Source organism: Curcuma longa, chromosome 7 (assembly GCF_044706935.1).
Source record: "Curcuma longa cultivar G26 ecotype Majalengka, Jawa Barat chromosome 7, ITB_CL_G26_1.1, whole genome shotgun sequence".
Lineage (NCBI taxonomy): Eukaryota > Viridiplantae > Streptophyta > Magnoliopsida > Zingiberales > Zingiberaceae > Curcuma > Curcuma longa.
In genome coordinates this window covers 8,456,982-8,481,342 of record NC_133867.1, presented here as the reverse complement: position 1 = coordinate 8,481,342, position 24,361 = coordinate 8,456,982, and the positions used below count along the sequence as shown (strand labels likewise).

The window sequence follows — 24,361 nt, the reverse complement described above, 5'->3', positions numbered from 1 at the left end:
GTACATATATTAGAGATTTATGTGTAAATAAGAAATTTAGGGTGCACAATAACAATAATTGAATATGAATATAGATAGAGAGGACTACCTAGATAACCCTAATAACTTCTACAGTCATTGTATGTAATATGGTATTATAACCACCATAATACATAGGCCCCATCCTCCTCTTTGTGACTTAGGGTGTTGATCATTCCCATTTGCAAGGAATTCTTTGAACAGATCCCTAGCGTGAAAAGAATGTCTGTGACTCCAGCAGCAAGCAGTTTGCTTGCATCTTACTGTGCATCATGCACCAACAATGTCCACATGACAACATTATCACCTTTGCATCCACGTGGGAGCTTTTGTGTGACATCCACAATGTGAATTGGTGCCTTGCACTCCCTGCATATATCCTGGCATGTGGCGCAACCCTATTGCAACTCTCTTCTCTATGCTCCCATTGCCAAGGTACGCCATCACTAGCTAGCTTCCTCTGACAAAGACGAGTATCCTACAATGTCGCTTCATCTTCCTTATTAAAGTAAGCTCATCTCCCACTCTTTTTTATCCATGTGATCCTTTTCTTTTTCTTTCTTTCCCCTTCGCGCTTGATCTCCATTTTAAGGTGTCAAACTCATCTTTCATACTTTTACCCATGCCATGTTGCGTCATGCCAACACAGGTGGAGAATGAATTGAGCCTGAGTAACAGAGAAAATCGGTGACCAACAATTTTCAAGATGAGAAAGATACAACCATATGTCATGTGGACTATGGGAAAAAGGTGTCAAAATAGTCTATAAGTGTCTTAACGACTAGATGAGTTTTAACTTGTCTATAGTAAGGTATAAAATCTTGATTTGTGCAGTCTTTGTCCAAAATAATAATATATGATGTTGTTTTATAGTACCATATCATATATATATATATATATATATATATATAATATTGATATATCAATAATATAACATATAATGTATAACAGTACATATATATTGATATATTCGGACAGCTACCCCCTTTTGTTGTTGAAGTATGCATTAGGTTAAGATATTCTACTCTCCTTGTGACTTGGTGCCACTTTAGTGCTTGCGAAAGGCTCAAAGACTTACAAGGTGTCGAGTTGTTTCTCGCTCATGCCAACTGACACGGAATGATACCTTTAACCTTGGTCATTTAAGAATAATAAGCCACTTGCATGCTATAATACACTTCCTAGAGGAAGAGGAACCAACTTCCTAGTATCATTAACATGGAGAGTATCCATTTTGTTGAATGTCGTTTATCACTAACTCGACCTAGAAGTGCCTCTAAGACACTTAGCAAGAGAATACAATTGTGGAACATTTGAGTAACAATGAAATATGAGATAATAGTAAAAAAGTTAGTGTGAAGTAAAATCCTAAACCATAAATCCTAACCACTAGTTGTACCGCCCATAGAGGTAGGTCATTAAGGATGTAAGTTGTGGTAAGAGGTATACAAATTGTCAATAAAGTAAGAACAAGAAACACCACATGTACAAATTCAAAAAGAGACATGAAAAGCGAACAGAGAGAGTCAACTCAAAAAGAAAAGATAAATACGATGTGACTATATAGAGAAGCAACAATACTCTTCCAAAAACAAGAGTAGCCCAAAAAAACAATAAATCAAGAGATAACTTATTTCACCTGAGATAAAAGATAAATAATGCAAGTACAATTGAATAACCATGAGAAACAGCATACAAAGCATCCCAAAGAAAGAGGACTATAAGGAACCAACCATGAAGAAGAGGATGGATAGGTAAGAAACACATTAACCTAGAAGGGAAAAAGAATATAAATATGTTGAATTAGAGCAGTAAGTGTCAATTTTTCCTTTCTTCTACACCATTTTGTTATTAGTCATGAGGGCAGGAAGACTAGTGAATAGTTAGAGCTAGAATAAATTGACTAGAAATATTAAAAAGTGTTGTTTATTAGTATTGTGACAATCTTTAATAGGCACTCCAAACTAGGTTTTGACCTTACTATAGAAAGAGGATAATATAAATAAAATAAAATAAAACAAAACATACTTTCATTAAAAAAAAACCACCATGCCATTCGTGAATACTCATCATTAATTCAAAAGTAGAATTTAGGATACGACTCAAATTCTAAACAACATAATGGTCTAAATCAAAAGGTGCCCATATGATCTAGAGGTTCATGAGACATGACTAACAGCAATGGCTTTGCTCATCTTTGGATCTAAATGAAAAAAGTGACATCAAATGTTATCAACTATTTAGTGAGTTTACTAATAAACAGTAAACTCAATAAAAATTCAAATATATAAATAAAGGATAAAAACCATAAAGGTGAAAGAGAAACAATCTTAATGCTCTTAATCTACGAGCGAGATGATAGACTATTTTAACATTGATACATGAAATAATGGCAGCTTAAGAGTAAGAAAGAAGAGATGTTACTAGAAGGGTGTTTAGAGGTCCCTAAATATATAATCAATGGGAAATAATCCAAATGTAGACAATCAACATACTTCAATGGGCTATAGAGTTAACTAGTTGAGGCACAGGCAACAACTTGAAATTCTAAAAGAAGAGTGAATATATGATAGAAATTACAAAGTTGAACTAGGCACATAATAGACATATGTTGATGGACCCACAAGAGAAGCAAGCATCTAACTAGCCTACATGAGTTGCGCAAAGGATGGTTAGGTGGGTACCCATGGATAGAGTAGCAAACGTCTTTAAAATTACAAATTTCCCACAGCATGACTACTTACTTCCCCTATCCACTAGATCATCTACCACGACCTAATTGATAGCCTCCTCTATTGTTATGTGATCCTCTAGATGACAATTAAATCATTTAGAAAAGAGCAGCCCAATGCATGAAACTCCCGTCAATGCAGGTTCCTAGGGAATGGTTGGACCATATGGTCTTTTGTACACAACCTTATTTTGCATTGCAAAAGGTTGTTTCCGTTACTCGAACCTGTGACCACAAGGTCACACATCAACAACTTTACTATTGCGACAAAACTCCCCTTCATGGCATTTAAATCAATAAAGCAAATTAATCAGTCATTAGATTAAGGGATCTTGGGACTATGGTGGAAGCCTGCAACATCTGTATATAGATGTTCAATTGGGATGGAATGGAAGAGCTTGTAAAAATTTAAGTATTCATTGGTTGTAATTAATGATGAATAGTGAAAATGAATACATATTGAGAAGCTTGTTAAAGTGCTCTTACATAACCTTAACATCCGAAGTAATTTGGAAAATCTCTAAAATCAACTGTAAAAATCTAGAATCAACCAATGTTGAGTGGTCATATCAGTGTTTGCCTAGTGTAATTAGAAAAGATTACCAATTATGTCATAGACCAAAGAGACATCACCTATTTACAGATTCGTAGCTCATATCGAAGTTCCATAACAAGAGAAGAAGCCACAAAAAATGCCCATAAGGACGAGTTGAATGAAATGCTAAAGGCGAATAACTAGACATTAGTCCACTTGCATGAGGCTGTTGTAGACTAAAGAATCGCAACAATCCAAACCACTAAATCCCATGAAGCATAATTCTTCCAATTAAGCATCTCCATGGTATAGCCATGGGATGAAAGATTTAAGGAAGCAATAGACTGAACAAGCAGTACAAGCAGCAATATGGTTGAATAATGACATTTTGGCATTGAAGGTTGATTCCTTGGGTTGTTGGATTGATGGAATATACAATCTTCCAGATTAAATCTGCTGGACCAAATAACAGATGCTAAACAGAGTGCTGAATTGATGATGGGCAGAGGAAGGATTAATCTGCTGGATTTCGCAGTGGGTAGGAGCAGACCGCAATAAGGCAAATCAGTCTAGCAGACAACATAGAGCCAGCAATGAGATCTGTAGGATCCTGCTTGAATGGCAGGTATGAAGGAAATCACAATGGAGATCAATGTTGAAGGAGAAACCTTTTTAGATCAGCAGTGTTCTACATGAAAGAAAGGACTCATGTGGAAAAGGAGTGCTGTGAATGCAAAATGTGAGCACTATGCTGGCAAGCTATTCATCCTTTTCTTCACCTCCATTTTGGGCTCTTGTCCCTACAAGTGGACACTACCTGCATTTCTTAGTTTAAATGATCAAATTAGTAGATTTGTAGACTAAATGTATTGGTAACAACCTTGAGTTTCATAATTTTTTCAAAACTAGTTTGACGGGAGTGTTATGGACCTGATTATGAGAAGGTGGGTCTACCTCTTAACATACAACTCATAAAAATGGTAATAACATAACATATTGGTGGAGGAGACTTCCAAGGTGAATTAACCCTAGTTATTTCCCCATTACAATAAATTGAGTACAATACATAGTTAAGCTGAACATCTAAAGCGCAATTGATTATGCTAAACAATCTTATGTTGTAAACTTAACCTTTGTTTCTCCTTAAAGCTAAGATTGCCCATGACACATTCTTCAGCTTCAGATTTCCATCCTAAAGAAAAGCACATGACAAATAAAAGTTTTTAGTCATTTAGAAGGATTAAACACTAGGCAAGCGAGTAATGTAAGCAAAATTGTTCTATAACTACCCCCTTAGGAATCTCAATCTCATCATCACTATCTTCATCATCCAAGGAATCACTACCAGCAGTTGCATCAAAAAACTCATCTGCCATCTCAGAATCCTTGAATTCAGTTTCAGAAGTTGAAGCATCAGATACTTTTGGTTCCACAATTGTCAATGAAGTATCTATTGTTAGGGAAGGATTTGCTCCAAAATATTCCTTTAGTCCTGAAAAGTTGAAATGATAAATGTGTATTAAAGTAAGATAATTCACAAGTAAGGCTATGTACAATTTTTCAGAAACTGAAAGAATATTCTTATGCCACATGCAATATCACTAGGCAATTCAGAAGCTACTATTCAATGTATGAGGAATTTTCTTCGTACCTATTAGTTGCGCAAGCAGAAATAGCACATCTTTAGAACTACCCATAAAGAATAAAATTATAGAAATATGTCAATTTGCACAAAAAAAATAGTGAAGCCAACCTGTTACTTGACAAAGCAAAGCATATGGAATGGTTTTATCAAAGTTCGAGAATTGGTTTCTCCACCATCGACCCCAAGAATAATATTGGACTTCCAGCATATGAGTTACAAGGCATTTTTCCGTCGAAAAGTTTGATGTTTTTAGCCTTCTGATTTCCCACGTTGAAGCTGCACAAGTAGCTATTTCATTTTCTAGGAAATATTTTCTAAATAAAGATAAACAAAATGGGAGCTATTAAGCTAGACGTAAAATCAAGGAGTTATTCAGTCGACATCTATTAAATGTCAATGAACATAAGAAAAATGTCATTTAAGTCAGCAAGTCAGGAAAATGCAAAGGACATGGCAAGTCAGGAACACCTAACACTGAAAGCATTCTAAAATCTAATACTAACACCCATGCATTCATTCCGTGCAGTTATACAATCTCATTTGAACGTGATGAGAAACTTCATTTAAACAATTATGTTATTATTATTAAATAAACAACTATTTTGGGACAAGTGATTTCACAGCAAGTGCGGACAGAGGGAATGGACCATTTAATATAAAGTGAATATCCTTTTTAAAATTACTATGGTTTTAGAGACCAAATATTTAGGTGAACTTTAAAGAGGATTGCATAGGAACTGCAAATAATACATGCAAGTGCAATAAAAAAGCCTTATTTCATTCAATTATATAAAGAGGACTACATAGCGTCCACGATGAATGCTACCCATGATTCTTGACCACCATAACACCTCCCTAGTTGGGACTGCAACCATGTGATCTCTATGGTGATCTAAATGATGTCTACCCATTGCCAGAGAGCATTCTTCTGCCTCCAAATTCCTCCTCTCCCTTCCCTCTCCCTCTCTGCATTGCTGAGCCAAGCTCCTCCTAGCTTTTCCTTAACCAAGAAGTAAAGAAAGGCCTGCCACCACACATCGTAGAGCCTGTTCTTATTGCTTTCTCCACCTCAACTGTTTTAGCAGTCAACCCCCTTCTTGTGCAGCTGATAAATAGCCTTACTCCTATCCTGCACAACCAGCAATCGCATCGATTGCTCCCCCTTGAATGACCAACATACTGGTTGCCCCTCCTTAATTCCTCTCTCCTACATATAAGCAACTGTCAATGATCAATCACCCAACCTTTCAAGGTTGTGGCAATCTCTTGAATGACCATGTATATTATCCATGGTTTGAAATCTTATACCGTGTTGGCTGAAATGATCGAAACATATCATTCGGGTAAATTACCAAAACTTGATACCACTAGGCATAGAGAGTGTCTCATTCCTATGTTTCATCTTCTTTCACCTTCAATCTCCGATCCGTCACCGACATCATGCATCGAAACAACGGCATGATACCAAAACACTATTATTCAGTTAAAGACCAAAACTTCTGCACGACTCGAGATTTTAAAATTTGATTAAAAGTTTAAAATTTCAAGTCATGCCAAAATTTTATTTGTAACTAGAAGGTTTTAGTACCATATTGCATCATGTTTGTATTCAGTGCTTATTTAACTCAATTATTAATCATAATAATAATTTTTATTATAATTAATTATTTACTTAGATTGGTTATCCATACTTATTCTTTTGTTTATATTTATTTAATCACTTCAGTCTTTAGATTAATATGCTTACAACAAATAAATTATTAGTTTTTAGCTTTAGTCATTTACAAATTATATATTTTGTTTGTTTCATAATGATTTAACACAAAATCTATTCGATTTTTGCAGGTAGACTATTGGAATGAGAAACGAAAAAAATGAGACCTCCCTCTATAAATCGGGATATGTTTGGCTTTCAAATTCTCTAAGATTGGAGTAATTTTAGTTTTAAAGATCTGAGAGGTGAAAGACTTTTATTAAGAATGTAACTTTGTAGAAATAAACGTATATTTCTATGTTTTATGTAATTGTGTTTGAAATTTATTCATTAGCATTTAATAAAACAAGATTGGGCATTAATATCATTTTGTTTCTTGTATTTTGTACGATAAAACGTATGTAACTTTGATGAAGTGAAATAATTTAAAATTATGTCATTTGTTTTTAATTTAATTTTGTTTTTTTTCACATATCTACAATTATTAGCTTGGATGAAAATATAAAGATATAGGATTTTAAATTTTTTGATGTAAGATATTTATTATAGGCTTAAATTAGACTTTAAATTTTGAAATTAAATTTCTTTAATTTTATAAATATAAATTTAAAAAAAATGAAAAATATAAAAATTTGATTGAATTTAACTCAATCAAATTTGAAAATTGTAAATTCAAGGTTTTGTCGATAAAATCAAATTCTTATCTTTTAATTTAAATTGGATAGAGTTTTTTTTTAAAAAAATTATCTAATCCATTTAATGCATATCTATTGTAATCACCGCCGTTGAGAAAACTTCGATAATGTTTCATTAAAATAAATTTACAATAGTAAAATAAATAAAATTATTTTTATTTAATCTAAGTGTCATCAAATCCTAGTTTTCTCATCACTTGCTCTTATGATTTTTCACCATCATAAAAGAGAATATTGAAATTTTTTTTTTGCTAATATTAGATACTAAAGTTTATCCTATTTATTTTTTTATTTTAAATTATTTTTTTAAAACATAGATACTAATTAATCTAAATTGAACCAATATTTTAAGTTTTAGAGGGAGAGTGTAAGTTTATTTAAGATTAGGTGGAGTTCATCGAATAGACATGGAGATTAGGATAAAATGAATTCAAACAAGGCTTAATTTAAATTTATTTTGTGAATTTAAAATTGAACCAAATTAATATATATATATATATATATATATATATATATAGATTTGATATACTGCGCGACGGTATCCTGCCCGACTCGTGCGCGATCGATCCCTGCCGTCCACGCCGAATCGCGTGAAACCACAGCCGTCCGTTTATCGCGATTGCACAGTGTTTCTCCTCGGACCTTCGCCGCTTCTCTGCCACTGTTCACCGCCGTCCGGCCACCTCCGGCCTCCGGACCGGGCCCGTTGGAACCGCAACTCGACGGCGGTCCGGAGGTGGCCGGAGTCCGGCCCCGATTCGGCCGGAATCCGATCGGATTCCGGCCGAAACCGGCCAACAGACACTGTTGGGCGGTTTCGCCGGAATCTGGCCGGATTCCGGCCGAATCTGGGCCGGACTCCGGCCGCGGTCGACGCGCCCGGCGCGGCGCGTCGACCGCGGCCGGAGTCCGGCCCCGATTCGGCCGGAATCTGGCCGAAACCGGCCGCCGGCCACCAGTGTCTGCCGGCGATTTCGGCCGGAATCCGGCCGGATTCCGGCCGAATCGGGGCCGGAATCCGGCCGCGGTCGAAGCGCCCGGCGCCGGCGCGTCGACCGCGGCCGGAGTCTAGACCCCGATTCGGCCGGAATCCGGCGAAATCGCCGGCAGACACTGTCTGCTCTGTTTCGGCCGGAATTCCGACCGGATTCCGACCCAATCCGGCCGGAATTCCGGCCGGATTCCGACCCAATCCGGCCGGAATCCGATGCCGGTGTGTGCGCCATCGAGTTGCGCTTCCAACGAGCCCGGGATGGCGGCCGGCGGTGACCGGACGGCGACGAACGGCGACGATGAACGGCGAAGGGTCGGCTGATCGCGCAGCGGGGTCGCGCGGGGGCGTCGGGCAGGGTATCAGAGCTGATGATGTATATATATATATATATATATATATATATATATATATATATATATATATATATATATATATGATATTCCGGTTCAATCGTATTGAATTAGGTTAGTAGTATATTTAAAAAATTAGGAATTGTTGAATTATGTTTTCCTTCCTCTCTCATGCATTTCTTTTTTCCCCTTGATTCTCTCGCAAGAATGCCAATTCACCACCATAGCCAATTGTTGCCATGTTGTTATCATCATGATTGATTGTCGGCGCCCACAGCCTCTGATACTCCCTCTACTTCTTTCCTATCCTACCAGTCTCCACTCTCCCTCTCCCTATTTTCCATCATCGCCACACTACTCTCCTTCTTCCATCTCCTCCTGCTCCTCCTCCTCTCTCTCTCTCTCTCTCAATCTCTTTTCTCTCCCTTTGTTTCTAATCATTCCACCATGTCGAAGTTATCTCGCATGTCAGTTAGCAGAGAAAATGGTAAATTCTATTCATGCCACTACACCAAAATCCATGGTTCTATTCATGCATCAGGGCACCCACAAAGTTATCATGTTTCAACTAGCTTTTAGTGTCAGATATAAGCAAATCGAGTTGTCTCACCAGTTATTGCCCGAGCAAAAATGAAATTTAAAACCTTGCATTTAACATGAACTAAGTAGTATTGTGGAATCTTTTCAAATTATTACGAATCAAACATACCTTGAGATTGGAAAAAACAATTAGCGTAGCATCAAGCAGCATAAAATGGTACTCTTATATTGGCGTTTTGAGAAAAATAATCTTGTAAGCACTAATTTCTCCTATTGGCGGTACATACCATTTCATTCGACCTTAGCATTTGATAAGATAGGGGTTGGAAGCGAGTAAAATAATAATAAGCAACAAATAAGAGAAGAATAACTTGATACTACCATGAATGCAAAGAATTGTCAAGCATAGAAAAACCAAAAAATGCTACCCAGTTTAAATTTGATAGAGACGATTACACAACTAATGCCAACATGAGTAATATATACAGGGCAGACAACACTTACGATTGATTTTCATACGCCGATACCCAGATTTTGGAGGTCGTCTTTTGTCAGGAGCAGGAAGTTGCAAAATTGCTACAATATTTTGGAAACAACAATGATTGAGTACCTAAAACAATATATCTTACCAGACAAAGAAAATCAAATTAATCAACCATTTATCTTAATAATTCCATTGAACCATGGTATCAATAAGGATCTTACACTTGTAAAGATGTAGTAGAAAACTTTTGCATTACGTAAAGATTAGGCAAAGTGTTTTCTACAATGTGATTGCAAACAGTACACCTTTCTACAAGTATTGCAGTTTTACCATTGACATAAATCAAGCAAAATTAACTATAATTTTCTTCCAATGATCATTTTCTAGAAATACCAGGCCTACAGTTATTTCTAAGAGGCTAATAATTGTTAATTTCCAAAATGTCTAATGTATATTTAAATCTTTCTATAAGTCAAAGAAGATTGCACAATAAATTGCTTCACAAACTAATCAATGTAAAACTTACTATATGAACCATCTTGTCCACGAAACCACTGCCTAGAAAATACAAAGTCCCTTTTTGAATGCCACCTGAAAAACAGGACAAAAAGATAACAACGACAACAAGAGCAAGACTTTTTTATGTAAAAGAAATTCAAGAGATTAAATTCATTAAAATCACTTGTATAATAACCAAGGTTCAAAATCTCGAACCGTGCTAAAGTTTCGGTATCTTTGACTGAAACGATATTATTTCGGTATCCTACTGATGTTTTGATGTATCATGTTAGTAATGGATTGGAGTTGAAGAAGGAGTCTATGCTGAGCATGGTTTTAAATTGTGTACCATGTCAAGTGAAACGATCAAAACATATCATTCCGGTAAATTACTGAAACTCAATATCATTCAGCATATGATAATGTTTTGCTTCATCTCCTTCTTCCTTCAACCTCTAATCTGTCACCGGCACCATGCATCGAAGCATTGACATGATTCTGAAACAAAATCTTTCTGGTCAAAGACTGAAACTATGGCAAGATATGAGATTTTGAACCTTGATGTCGAGTGGTATTGAGTTTTAGTGATTTATTAGAAAATACATTTCAACTATTCGCTCAGTACGGTACAAGATTTCAAACCATGGCAATAACATAATATTATTCAAGTAAACAAAAATCTAATTACATCCACATATAGCTCCAATATAGTATCTAATGACTAAGTACCACATTTAGTACAACTAATATAACTATTAAATCCAATTTTCTCACTCAAGCTAGAACATAAATACTAATCAATATCCAACTTGTTGCACAAAACAGAAAATTTCATGAGGCAAGGAGGTGGTAAGGTTAAACTTGTTAGGGCTAGGGGGAATTCTTATCATGTTTCAGAACAGAGACACAGACATGGGTGAGAATGATACTGGTTATGTTAGTGGTGCTTTGGCATAGGGAAGAGGTTGTGTTGTCTAGTATCAGATCTTCATGGCTTGATGATAGAAAAAATTGTGAGAGGGGGGCAAGGGATGCAACAAGGGGAGACAGAAGGGTACTTTTTTGCTAAGAAAAAAGGGGGAGATACACTAACTAAGAGGAAAAAAAGGAGGAGGAAACATCAACAACAAGAGATGAGAGAGGAGAACCCCGTAAGAGTGAACCCGATCCTACAAAGATCAAGTAGAAGAAAATCCTAGTCATAGGAGTGAAACCGCTCTATACAAAGATGGCGATGGGTAGACTACTCATTGAATGCACATACTCATCAAATGCACACTAACCATATCCTACCCATTAAGAAATTCAATACCCTTATTGATCTCATAACGATAGCGTGTGTCCATTTTTCTAACCATGCATGTAATATCTCTAAAAAAAATCACTAGATTGTGTTGGTGCAAATCCCTTCATTTGAGATTAGCTCGCAATAGACTTTTTCCAAAGAAATAGAATGTTGATCTTTTATTAAGTTGCTGAATAAGACTCAAATTATGTTTTTGTGACAAGCTGAGCATGAAAAATATACATGTTATCTGCTCTTGAAAGATTGTGACAAATATATGCATGTACTGTATAGAGCTTAATAGAGAGCTAAGACTCATGTAGTTGACCCCCAAAACACCCTAAACTGTTGGGATAAGCACAGCAACAACAACAAAAATGATGACCTACATTGTTGACAACTAAAAGATTGTTAGGCTAGAGCATTACATTTATGAGGTGTAAGGAATAGTCAATTAAACTAGATTGTAAGAATAATTTTAACTAGCTCAATATGACATTTTAGAAACTATTTGAAGCCATTACAACATCCATATACTTGGCATAAATCAAATCATAAGAATGAAAGCAACTTGTTTAATCCAACCTACACCCAACTACCAGAAAACATCCTGTTAAATCTTTCCTCCATTGATATATTTATCAAAATGAGAAAATCATGTGCATTGTTGACATGCCAAGCAAACATAATTTTCTATATCAATATAAGGCAGAATCCAATGGCATCAACCTATTTGTAATACTAAGATACAGCAGGTATAAAACCTACTTTTGAATTGAAATTTCCACTTTTAATAAGTACAAACAGGTCACGAGTAGGTTGTTTAAATCCATTTGCATTTGATGATATACAGAATATGAATGAGCTCAATGCTCTTAACCGGTAGTCAATTACTTATAATTTTCTTATTGGACCACTTTATTTGTGGTCAGATAATGTGTTAATTAGAATTTGTCCATTATCCATTTGTGTGAACAGTCAAGATTTTTCAAGCTCATAATTGAATAGTTATTTTCTTCGTTTAATCTTGCACAAGACTGCAAAGTACAACTGATAGATTTATATCAGCAGCTCAATTATGGCATGCAGCGTATACATGTCATGATAATTGCAAATGAAAAATTAGGAGTTGTACCAATTAAGACGAGTGGGTTCATAAGTTCCATAAACGACATCATAGTGCCCATTCACAGAATCCAATAGCTCAAGATCACCTGTCAACGAATCCCATCTGCATATAGTGGTTTCTTAGAATGTGTTCCAAAGACAAGGAAATAAGCACAAGTAAAAAAATACTTACTCATATCTCTTGTGCCTATCAAGGCTGAGAACAACTTCAAAGACAGTATCTGCATTTGCTTCGATGATGCTGACAGATTTTAGAAGCAAACTTTTTGCATCCTGCTTATAAAACCATTTTCAAAGTTTACTGACACTGTTAACAAAGTTTAGCCCATTCAGAGTTATTAGTCAGTTCTATATTAAAATGATTCCTTCATAGCAAAAGAATTGAACGTCAAAGATGTAGAACTTGTTTTGAACTCGAGATAGAAATTTTATGCAAAAACCAAGAAATTCTCATTCCTAGATTGCAACAGTTACTAAAGTTATGAATCCATTGTCCCTGCCACAGGTCCTTGTTTTTTGCTGATGTCCTTTCACCTCTGTCACAGATATGAATTTATGGGCTCTCACCTCTGCCACAGATTTGTTGCAATAGCCAAGCTTTCAGGATTATCACCTCAAAAATTGTGATTGCCTCACTATCTGATGGTGAAAGGCCTCCAAACAGGGTGAATCCCAAAAAAGAAATTTTTAACCATTGATGATAATTTATTCATCCAATCAGTTCAAGTTTTCCTAGCTCTCTACTTTCTACTAAGATCGATGCAAGAAGCAGGTAGCATAGGAATCCATAAATACTAGTACCATTGACACAATTTTGCTGGAACCACACATGGTAGCGGCTTGTAGAGATTCTTAGAAACTTCATTTCTGCAATCTCAGCAATAGTGATCAAAGATAGGTTGCCCATTGCATATTCTAACCATTTGGCTTTAGCTCTAGCTGAAAATACATAGCTAGTGTTTATTTCTCACAATGACATCAAAGCAGGTGGTTCTAGTATCATCTAAAATCTTGAACAAAAAAAAAACACAACCAAAATGATATGCCATGACCCCAATATTACCTCGAGACACACTTAGCGTTATATCAACAATTTTGCAAGATGAGATAAAAAAGCAAACAAGGATTTTTTTTTTACAACTTAAAAAAATTCCATAACTGTGAACCAAGGAAGAGCAGACCTTGGAATTGGAGACATCCTCAAAGATTCTAACGCCTGCACAAAATGAGGACAATGAGATAGTATAACCTTTGAGGAAGGAGCAAGAAAGAAGGTCCGTGCAAATTGATTTCAAGTACATATTTCAATGATTAACATATACAACTACACCAAGATTCAAAGGACCTAGGGAAGTTTCATTCAAAATGGAACAAGATCAAGGATATTTATTTTGCTGATAACTCACAAAAACAAGCATTGGCAAGCGTCATATATAGACTTTTTGCTTGGAATTAATTATATAGCCTATCTCATGTAAGCTCACCTTATCATGGTCAATTGTTGTCTTGATGCCATGGTGACATTTAGGAGAGACTTTACTTGGTCATTAAAGTACCTTTATCATCTTGGTGAATCCTCTTTTGTTATTGGTCATTCTAAGTTTCTTGTTGTCATTGATGATGTCATGTTCACATTGGCATGGTGCCACATTGGTGTTAAAATATTTCCATATCGACAAATTGCCATGTGTTATTTGGTTAAAGTCCAAATAAGATCATATTGATGAAGCACAAGTTAGGATGGGGCTTGGTCATGTTAACGTTCAAATTAGGATCATATTCATAAAGCTATACTATATTCTTGATCAGACCACAGGATTATGATTACATCAACCAAGTCTTAATTAAGTCTTAAACATGTTCGCCAAGTCAAAGTTCAATCTTAATTGGTCTTGATTGAGAAAGTATGGGGCTTGATTGGACCAAATGTAGGTTTAATTAGGTAAATTTAGGGCCTGGTGAATTTGAATTGGTCAAAATTAAGACTTATGGTATACTTAGAAGCTTATTCTGATGTTATTTTGACGTCTTTCCTTGAAACTCCTTGTCCATGTAGGGTTCACTTGAAGTGCATAGTCAGGCTTGATCACATCCCTTCGCATGTAGATGTTTGATCGATAGAGTTGCAAATTTTAATGTCAATAATTATCAATCATTTTAGTTTCTTCTTGTTTCAAATAACTAATGAAGCATGTTTTAGGCCAATAATTGAAATAATTGTAGATCTAAGAATTCAAACTAGATAAACTCTATAAATCAATTTATGGATAATATTTTAACGGTAAAGAAAAATAAGCTAATGAAAGAATCATTAAATCAAGTTAAATTAGATTCCATATTATGAAAAAAAAATGCCACAAGATTTAACTGATAGAATTTGCATAAAATTGGTGCATAGAAAGGCTTGATAAATGGTTCATGTTAAACTAGAGTACAAACCTAGTTGTCCCCTTCTATAATTTTTCAGGGTTGGATTTAGCTCATTGCATCAAGCATCTATTTTCTCTATTTATGGTTTAGTGTTTTCTTTTCATCTTTTGTTTTCTTTAAGATTTCATTTAATTTTTTTCCATCAATGTATTTCCAACTGATCATGTTCTCTAATTAGTAAATTTCATATACTTACAATCATTTGCCAATTTAATCTGTGTTCCTTTTATAGGGGTTAATCCTAGTTCCCACTAATATGCCTTTAAGATCCTAACCTGTAGATGCCATCACAGGATTGAGCTATGCATATATCTCTTGAATCCATTTTGAAACTTCCAAGCTCATTAGTTATTACCTATGGTACCTATTATAAGCTTCTTTTTGTCTCTAGATGAATGCAGCAATGACAGAGAAAGGTACCATTGACAGTCCGAACACATTTCCAATCATGCATTTCAATCACATCCATATCTCCTTCAAAATATGCCCCTCTTCTCGTATTGCTTCCAAGACTTGACGATTGTCGAATAAGCATTTCTGGACCTGTAACCACAAATAGCATTAATGTACTGAAGAAATTAGCATTAGAAACATATGATATGTGATTATTGTTATTGTTCACATGCATAGCTTAAATGCTCAAAGCTCCTGATGGCTGTTGTACAACAAAATTGGACCTTAACCAAGCTCACTAAGAATGTATGTCCATAGTAAGAATTCTTCACCTTCCATATTTAATATTGATTTTATTCATATACTACGTTTCTTCTATGTTATAGTTGAGATCTTGAACCCATGTTTTAGTACATTGTTAAGTTAGTGCGACAATTACTAAATGGTACATAGATTAGTCCTGCAAACTAACCATATCTTAAATGTAAATTGCTTCAAATGTGAATACCAAACTGAATAAATGACTATTATAAAAATGATTAAACAAATGCTAAGGTAAAAACTTTGAGTCTAGCTATATGATCAAAACTTTTGTCCGCCACAGGATGCATGGGTTTGGTCTATACTGGTGAGGGTTTCAGCTCACGTGTTAAAAAATATTCATATCTATGGACTTGGCTCTAGCAAGTGGCTCCAATGACTCACTTCTTAATCTATTTATTTTCTTTATGAAAAATGTTTAAATGTGATATTGTGGATATAAACATGTGTGATTTGAATAAATGATACAAAGATCATTTGGCAGAATGATCTATTTATTTTCTTTATGATAAATGTTTAAAGTGATATATATGAAGCAGAATGCATTTTAAATTGATCATTTGGCGAGGACTCCATTTTACAATAAAATCTATAGAAAAGTAAAGAACTACATCCAGAAGCTTTGCTTACCTTTACCAATTTTTATCAATTTTTTCAAGCCTTTTGCATATCGCCTTACTCGGGGACGATGCCCTTCAAGATTAAACCTATTTGAATAAAAAACTCTATGAGACATGAGAACACGAAGGAAATATCTTCAATGTAAGATCTAGTTAGAAACAGACAATTGTTAAAATTATGTCACATAAGAAAATGAAACATACTCCCCATCCATGTTGAATCTTTGGCGGGTACTCCCCTTCAACAAGTTGTACTCAGCCTGCCACAGAAATAATGCGAGCATTGGAACAAGGGGGGAAAGTAAAAAGAAATGCAAGGACTATATCGGCATTGATAACTTTATCTAAGGAATGATTCTTCCTAGCATGCAAGATAAGAAGAGAAGAAGACACCCATCTGCCTAAATTTAAATGAATAATAGTATTGCCATGTAATTTCTTTGGATTATGACTTTTGATTGTGAAGTGCTGCTAAAGCTCAGGGCTGGCATTAGCATGAAATTTCCAAGTTCTCAAAAATGAATTGAATCTTCAGTCAAAAAAAATTGGTAGATAGTGCTACAAATTATTTATGTAAATGCAATGTGGATGCTGAGATATTAGTCTCTTGAGAATCTTTAACTTCTCATTCTTGACATACTTTATGAGTTATACATATGCCACTTTAATTCAAACATTAAGATGGAAATACAAATATGCTCATAAAGAAATTTTACATTTCTTACAGCTAAGTGTATTAAAGTTAATAGTGTTATTGGCATAGTAGGTTAGTCACATATTGGTAGTTCTAAGTTTCAGGTTTTATATAAAATGGCATATCAAAAGCCCAAAATTGAGATTGATCATGACTTTTTTTTTTAACAAAATTGGTTTCTTGAAAATTTGCAAGAGCCTCCGTGATTTATAAGAACAAATTTGTTGATTTTTTCACTAAATATCTGCATGATCCATCAATGAATTACAGTTATAACAAGTTTGGAACATACATTATGCTCCTAAAAAAGTGCAAAGACTAATACCGTCGTCGTCGTCATCAATTCATGATTGTTCCATCTATTTGGTTTAGTTACATGAATCGCCAAGTTGTGTGGAGGACTAATATGTAATTCGATGAACAAGATTGGCTTACTTGTAAAATATAAATAATCATGTTATGTCAGTAAAATACAGTTTGTATATAAGCAAACAAAACACTGAACAGCATTCGTATTATCATACCTGTTGCTTAGCCTGTTCAAATGCCTCCATCCACTTATGTGATTCTCCAGCAGAAGCACAAGCAATCTAGTAAGAAGGCACAAATCAACTTGCACAGTCAGCATCAAATATCTAGGTCAGATCATTTTTCTTCTGTGAAGAGCATTTAATAGAAACATATGCAGCTGAAATGAATAGGAATAGGAGAATAGGCTAACACAAGAAGGTAAAGAAGGTAACATTTGTGAAGAACTAAACATTTTGAAAATGAAAAAAAAATAAGACCAAGAATAATGTATATATAGTGAGAAATACACTTCTGCCATTGTTTCATTTAAAACTACAGTATACAAGGTTGGATCACTGTTTGAGGTGGCTAGTTCAATGTCATGGAATCTTTTGTAGCCATAGAGTTTTAGAAGGATAAACTAGATTTCCTACTGCAATTTTGCATTTTGAAAAAACAAATATCATTATATATACATAATATACACATTGTGTAAAATCAATTTAAATAGACCATTAGCTTACTTCTCCCAGTTTTCTTTGTTCCAACCGATTGCAAAACCTCAGAACATACAGTTCCTGCTAGAAGGTAATCTTAAGATTAGAGATCTTGAAAAATTGTGTGACTTCACATAGGGAAAAAGATCAACCAAAGAAACAGATATCATGAGGCATACTGGAGTTTTGCACATTTTTCAAACATATTGCAAATCACTAAGACCACGCGCTGATTGTCCCTTGAGTGAAAGATGAAAGTTTGAGGATTACCCCATGACTGATGTTCCGGCGCCCTACCTCCTCAACCATGAGAGTATGACTTATAGCTCCTTTCCTAATTGGTTTCTGTTGCAAAAACAAAAAAGGAAAAGCACACATAAATATACTGATACTACATACCTAATGTAACCTTACATGGAGCATAATAAGAGAGAAAATAGTAGTCAGATTCACTTTCAGATTCATATCTAACTACTAATTAATGTCATCTCAACAGTAGAATATCAAAGCAGATAGCAAAGTCCAAGAACAGCTCCTTCATGGACTTAACCGAAGCATAAGTTATGGCAACAAGCTTTTGTTTGCAGGGTGACCGCAGACTTTTTACCAAACTTCCACGGACGATAGCAAACGCTTCGGGTTGGCACAGGATTTTGCATATTACCATATCAAGATCACAATTAAGTATCAATTTCCTTGTTACTTCACTTTTTATTAAAGAATCAGAAAACAGAAGTTACTTAATTCATCGAAGGCGGTCCAATTATTCACCGACAGTAAATGCATTGTAGAAACAATTCCGTCCGCAGAAAAGCTAATCAGCCCAAAACACTAACTCGGCAAAATAACAATCCTAACAACGAAAACTTGAGGAACAGAAAATGAATGAATCCATCAAGAGTTCATTCCACTCACGATGCCAGGGTGCTCTTCGGGGTCCCTCTTGTACATGACGACGTACGTCCCTCTGAGGACGAGGTATCGGAGATGACAATACTCATGGCCGACAGTGTTCACGCCCAGGTGGTAGACCCAGCCGCCATAGTGGATCTCCCTGCCGCTTCCACCGACGAGGGGGCTACCGTCGGATCCGTGCCCCTCCTTGTCGGATAACGCCTCGGCGGCTACCGCCGCCTGGGTCGCCTTCTCCTCCTCCATCACAGCAGCGATCCCGATTCCTCCCCCTGGCGCCGACAAGCCCTACGGAGGGCGATTCGCGGAGCGACCGAGGAAAACCACGGAGGATGGTTCGACGGAGAAAGAGATCAGAACCGAGAGATTTTATAATTGATTCTTCCTTTTCGGCGTTAGTATTCTTCTTCCGCCAGCGGGTAGAAGCCGTTGTCACATCCAACTTGCCATTTGTCATTGATACGATTCAAAACCGAGTGGGATACGTGTGCCGTCGAGAATGACACGGTAGGAGTCATTTCAAAGACTACATGCATGCTTCGACCAATCGTTCGAGGCAATCCGGTGGTGCATGGTCCTCAGGAAACAGGAGATCTGGGATCCCTCTCGATCGGAGGGGGACCATCCTTGATTACATTCGGCCCGGTTCGCTACTTCCACACTACTTTGCATAGTCGCATGGGGTAGAGATGCATGCCCCCACATGCCATCGTGGCGTAACCCAATTGGTTCATGTCTATTTATAGGATTGGACAATCGATTCTTAGCAATTTTCTCAAGTAAGTTTCTCTCTCTTCTTCAACCATTCAAAAAATAAAAATAAAAAATAAATCCATTGTCCTAACAGTTCCATACGATTGATCCCACGAAGTAAATCATCTCTCCTGTCAACCTATCTAATTTACCTCTTTACGTATGAATGTAGACCTAACTGTGTGAGATATTCGGATCTCCTCTATTTAAAAAATATATATTAGCTTTAAGACAAGAGAAGTCATCCTTGTCACAACAGATTCCCGTCACAAATTTGTGACGGGAATCTGGACCGTTTAATTTTTAAATAGAAGATTAATCTAAACCGTCGATTTGAATGAGTGATTTATTTGAGGAAACTGGGAGACGGCGAGAGAGATGGAAACCTAGCAGCAGCGTTCGCTGCGTACATCGATCGGCCGTTTCAATTTCTCCCACGACTCCCATGAGTACCACCAGGAAACCCTCGATAACCTTCACCGCAGCATGGAGAATACCGGCCTCCTCTGCGCCGTCGTGCTGGACACCAAGGCTAGAAGCTTCTTCACTCTCTTCATTTCCACCGATTTCTATTTCTTTGCGGTTGCGTCGATCTCTTTTTTGTTGTTCTCTTTTATTGTTTACTCGTGATTTTTGGTCTTTTAGACAGTGACTCTCCGCTTTATTTGTATGCAGGGTGTGGAGATTCGAATTGGTTTCCTGAAAGACGGGAAACCTGTACAACTGAAACATTTCTGGGAGGTCGTCGTTCCCACTGATTACACTATCAAAGGCGTTTCCAACATGATCTGCATGAGCTACAAGAAGCTAGCCGATGATGTGAAGCCGGGAAGTGTTATTCTCTGTTCTGATGGCACAATTACTTTCTCTGTCTTTGAATGTGATAAAGAATGTTAATCTTCCAGGCGTATTGGTTGATATCCCTACATGGACAGAGAAAGACAAAGAGGATATCTTAAGGGAGTTCCCAAAAAAATTGATATGATTGCTCTTTCATTTGTTCATAAAGTCTTAGACTCAGTGGAAGTGCGCAGATTACTCGGGCAGATTAAATCTCCGAGGCCAACGCGAGCAGAGACTACAATGTTGCTAATGATGTACTTGATGGCACGGATAATGGCAAGTACCCATGAGTCTACTGTAATGACAAGTACTTCATCTGCTGTTCGAACGGCCAGAATTATCTGCCTGGACCACGACCCTTGATTTTATTTTTTTTCATTTTGAAAGTGTAACTCTTTCTCATATGACATATTCCATTGTTTTACATGGAGATATTACTCTTTATTTGTTGTTCTCAATTACATTTTAGTATATATCTCGTGGTGTTCCTTAGATGTTTTTTGAAATGTGAGATAAAATTACGCACAAAAATTTTTTATTGAGAATCCGACAGCTTCTGTTAAGCTAAAAACTAATAAACACTAATAAACACCGAGAACAGCTAAACTCACATCGACAACAGCTTCTGTTAAGAGAAATCACCGACTTAGTGTCTGTCTCCTGAAAACCATAACCTGCTCTCTGCTGGTCAGCTTGCAAATGTGAAACATCAGTTACTTCCTCATCTGTGTGAACAGTTCAGAAGCAGGTCCACAAGTCCCACCAAAGCCTGAAAAACCACCAGCACTCTGTCCATTGCTAAAATCACCAGCACTCTGTTTGAAATTCAATCATGCATAGCAATTCGCAGAAAAGTTCAGACTCGGTGCATCACTAAACATTTTGAACGATGCTCAATTCGAAGCTTCGATAAAAATGCAGTTACCTGAGTATTGACATCATAATCTTCATTCAATGCATCACTATGGGGCATGATATTTGAACACATTGATAGTCCCACATAACTTGATTGAGTTTGAGAATTAAACATATTGTCTTGAGATTCCTGAACCACCTGTAATTAGCACAGGAAAAGGAATTTAACTAAAATGCAACTGAAAGACAATGAAGAGATGCAACATTTTTTCTGGTCATTCTCACTAAAGTCTAGCTCAACATTGTCAGTCCAACATTTTATTCTTTCCGGACATTCTTTGCACGGAATGAAAGAATCAAAGCCACATAATCATATGTCATAAATTCAAAATTCAAAACAATGAAAAATATGTCAAAATAAACCAAGTGAATGCATGAATGAAATCAGATGGAGGTAAAAAAATGAGAAGTTGAAGAGATGTTCAAACGAACCATAATAGTAGAAGAGATGAGAACTTGTACCTTGGTTTTTTTATTGAGCACTGCCATTTGTTTCTTTTCCCTTTTCTTCCTGATGATTTTTTCAACCGAACCCTGTATCCTATTACAACGTGGCCTTCCTTTTCGCTTCACAACTTTCGGATCAAGTATGTTGGCACTCCCTTGGGTACTTGTAAGGTCCGCTTCAAGTGAAAATGAACCATCAGGTGTTTTTGAGCCTAATCTGTCAGGCCCAAGCGAATCTATCAACAACTCTTGTCTTAGTTGACATCCCCGTGTCATCACCAAATTATACTTCTCTACTGATTCCTCTGCCAAATCAGCAACCTCCTTGAAGAGGTTGCACATGTTTTCACGACGTTGTGCTTCAATTCCCCTCGATGACTTATCATAACTAATCGGAATTTTAGAGTGAGCTCTTTTGATATTTTTGCACCATCTCCGCAACACATATTTGTCAGGCACTTTCTGAATCCTCATATAATACCATACCAACAATTGATGCCTACAGACCATTCCTTTGAACTCAAACAGTTGACAGGTGCAATAGGTTTCGTTCGTTTCAGCATGAAAATGAACATTGTAAGCCACTTCCTTCTTCACTTTTTCTTCACCTTCGCCAAACATAATCAACTCCTTTACCTCAAACTCAGACATATTCACACCTTCCATGATCTTTGAGCACAAACAATTCAGTTTACCGACAAATTCTTTTTGAAACTCCCTCACCTTGTTATTCGTGTAAACACTTTGAAATTGCTTTTCCAACTCATCCGCTTCTTGTATCAACGGGATGAAACTGTGCCAACTCTTCACATCCTCTTGATGTTCAGCTTCAACCTTCTTTGCCAATGCATTTTCATACTGTCCTACAAACTGCTTCAGTGTCGTCTTTGAATGAATGTAACCATCGAAATATGCATTCATACTTTCACTTCTTTGCGTAGAAGACATCCCTGCCCAAAATATGTCTTTTAGATAAGCTGGCACCCATCTTCTCCGTTCTGCATACAACCCATCTAACCATGCATTACTTTGAAGGATATATTCCTGGATGAATGCATGCCAAACACTCTCAAACTCATCGACTGTCAGTGAATTATACACTGCTCTACGCATACAACCACTAATTTTTTCTCTAGCCTTGTATCTGCTCAGTTTTTCAGGTATTTTCTTCATGATATGCCAAATGCACCACCGATGTCGTGCCAATGGGAACACCTTTTCGATAGCACTTTTCATGGCCATGCATTGATCCGTAATGATTGCATTCGGAGGACAATCCCACATACATGTCTTCCATGTCTCAAATAACCACAAAAATGACTCTGTATCTTCATGAGAAATCAATCCACAACCTAACAAGATAGATTGCCCATGATGATTAACACCTACAAATGGAGCAAATGGCATGTCATATCTGTTAACCAAATATGTTGTGTCAAATGTAACAACATCACCAAACTCTTTCGCTGCTGCCCGACTCCTCGCATCTGCCCAAAATACATTTCTTAGTCGACCTTCATCGTCCATATCCATTGCATGGAAGAAATCAGAATTATCTTTTCCCATCTTTATGAAATACTTGTACATTGCCTCAGCATCTCCTTCAACGAGCAATGAGCGTCGATGTCTATCCAAATAATTGCGACAATCTTTTTGAGAAAAAGATAGGCTACCAGGTCCCCCTGCCTCGATTTGCAGGGCATCGTAACTCTTATTCAGATTTATCCCGGCTGCATCATTCAACTGAAGCCTTTTTTTTGTATGCTCATCAATGATCCGATTGCACTTTAAGTACTTGACCTTTGATGGACTCTGACCATGATTGTGAGTCAAGATAGTCTGGTTCAATCTCCACTTCCCATCATGTCCTAAGCCAACATTAACACGTGCTGGACAACCAATCCTTATTTGGGGACGTGGTTTCACCGGGTTACTTGTCACTTTTGCCTTTCCACCGCGATTACATGACAGACATGCATACTTTAACTTCCCATCTGCTCCATTTGTGAATGATTTTTTCACAATAGCAAACCCTTCTTGTTTTGCATATCGGCTATAATACAAGTAAGCTTCGTCATAGGAATCAAATAGCATTCCAATTTTGGGCTCCTCTATCTTCTCTTTTTCAATTTCTTCGTCTGTCTCAAACGGCTTTTCCACCGAAATCTGTTCAACAGAATCACTCGCGTCTTCCATGAAATTGCAAGAGACTTAATCCAGCCACCAGAAAGAGCATCCAATGAACTTTGAAGTTGTAATTTTGCAGAAGCGCCTGCGCTTGAAAACTGCACACTTTGACAAAACGAACTAATCTACAGCATACAGTTTCAATAACATAATCTACAGCATACAGTTTCACTAACATAACCATATGCAAGAACAATATCAAAATTAGGCACAAAATGAACT

General features: G+C 36.6%; 2 protein-coding genes across 2 annotated transcripts in view; both read right to left on the bottom strand.

The window, feature by feature from the left end:
* Positions 1-19,395, bottom strand: part of LOC141831587 (protein ENHANCED DISEASE RESISTANCE 2) — a 31,901-nt gene extending 12,506 nt beyond the window's left edge. Inside the window, exons 1-15 of the mRNA XM_074718977.1 lie at positions 18,998-19,395; positions 18,353-18,427; positions 18,110-18,163; positions 17,600-17,665; positions 16,586-16,641; positions 16,392-16,468; positions 15,468-15,590; positions 13,799-13,833; positions 12,790-12,890; positions 12,625-12,720; positions 10,233-10,297; positions 9,727-9,798; positions 5,038-5,205; positions 4,574-4,776; positions 4,416-4,476 (exon numbers count right to left, since the gene is read on the bottom strand). Coding sequence (XP_074575078.1) covers positions 4,416-4,476; positions 4,574-4,776; positions 5,038-5,205; positions 9,727-9,798; positions 10,233-10,297; positions 12,625-12,720; positions 12,790-12,890; positions 13,799-13,833; positions 15,468-15,590; positions 16,392-16,468; positions 16,586-16,641; positions 17,600-17,665; positions 18,110-18,163; positions 18,353-18,427; positions 18,998-19,240 — 1,495 coding nt within the window. The 5' untranslated portion in view covers positions 19,241-19,395. The remainder of the gene's footprint in view (positions 1-4,415; positions 4,477-4,573; positions 4,777-5,037; positions 5,206-9,726; positions 9,799-10,232; positions 10,298-12,624; positions 12,721-12,789; positions 12,891-13,798; positions 13,834-15,467; positions 15,591-16,391; positions 16,469-16,585; positions 16,642-17,599; positions 17,666-18,109; positions 18,164-18,352; positions 18,428-18,997) is intronic.
* A 1,908-nt stretch (positions 19,396-21,303) lies between these two features.
* Positions 21,304-24,148, bottom strand: LOC141832586 (protein FAR1-RELATED SEQUENCE 5-like). Its single transcript, XM_074720069.1, has 3 exons — positions 21,968-24,148; positions 21,516-21,644; positions 21,304-21,405 (listed from the first exon to the last, which is right to left on the bottom strand). Exons 1-3 carry the CDS (start codon positions 24,146-24,148, stop codon positions 21,304-21,306), a joined length of 2,412 nt encoding a protein of 803 aa, XP_074576170.1.
* Between the last annotated feature and the right edge of the window lie 213 nt (positions 24,149-24,361).

What these genes read in the sequence shown, in the direction of transcription:
- LOC141832586 (XM_074720069.1), bottom strand. Translation starts at nt 24,148, where the DNA reads ATGGAAGACGCGAGTGATTCTGTTGAACAGATTTCGGTGGAAAAGCCG. An exon ending in TGCTCAATAAAAAAACCAAG is followed by an intron (nt 21,645 to 21,967) that starts GTACAAGTTCTC and finishes TGCTAATTACAG; the next exon opens with GTGGTTCAGGAATCTCAAGA. An exon ending in ATTATGATGTCAATACTCAG is followed by an intron (nt 21,406 to 21,515) that starts GTAACTGCATTT and finishes AATTTCAAACAG; the next exon opens with AGTGCTGGTGATTTTAGCAA.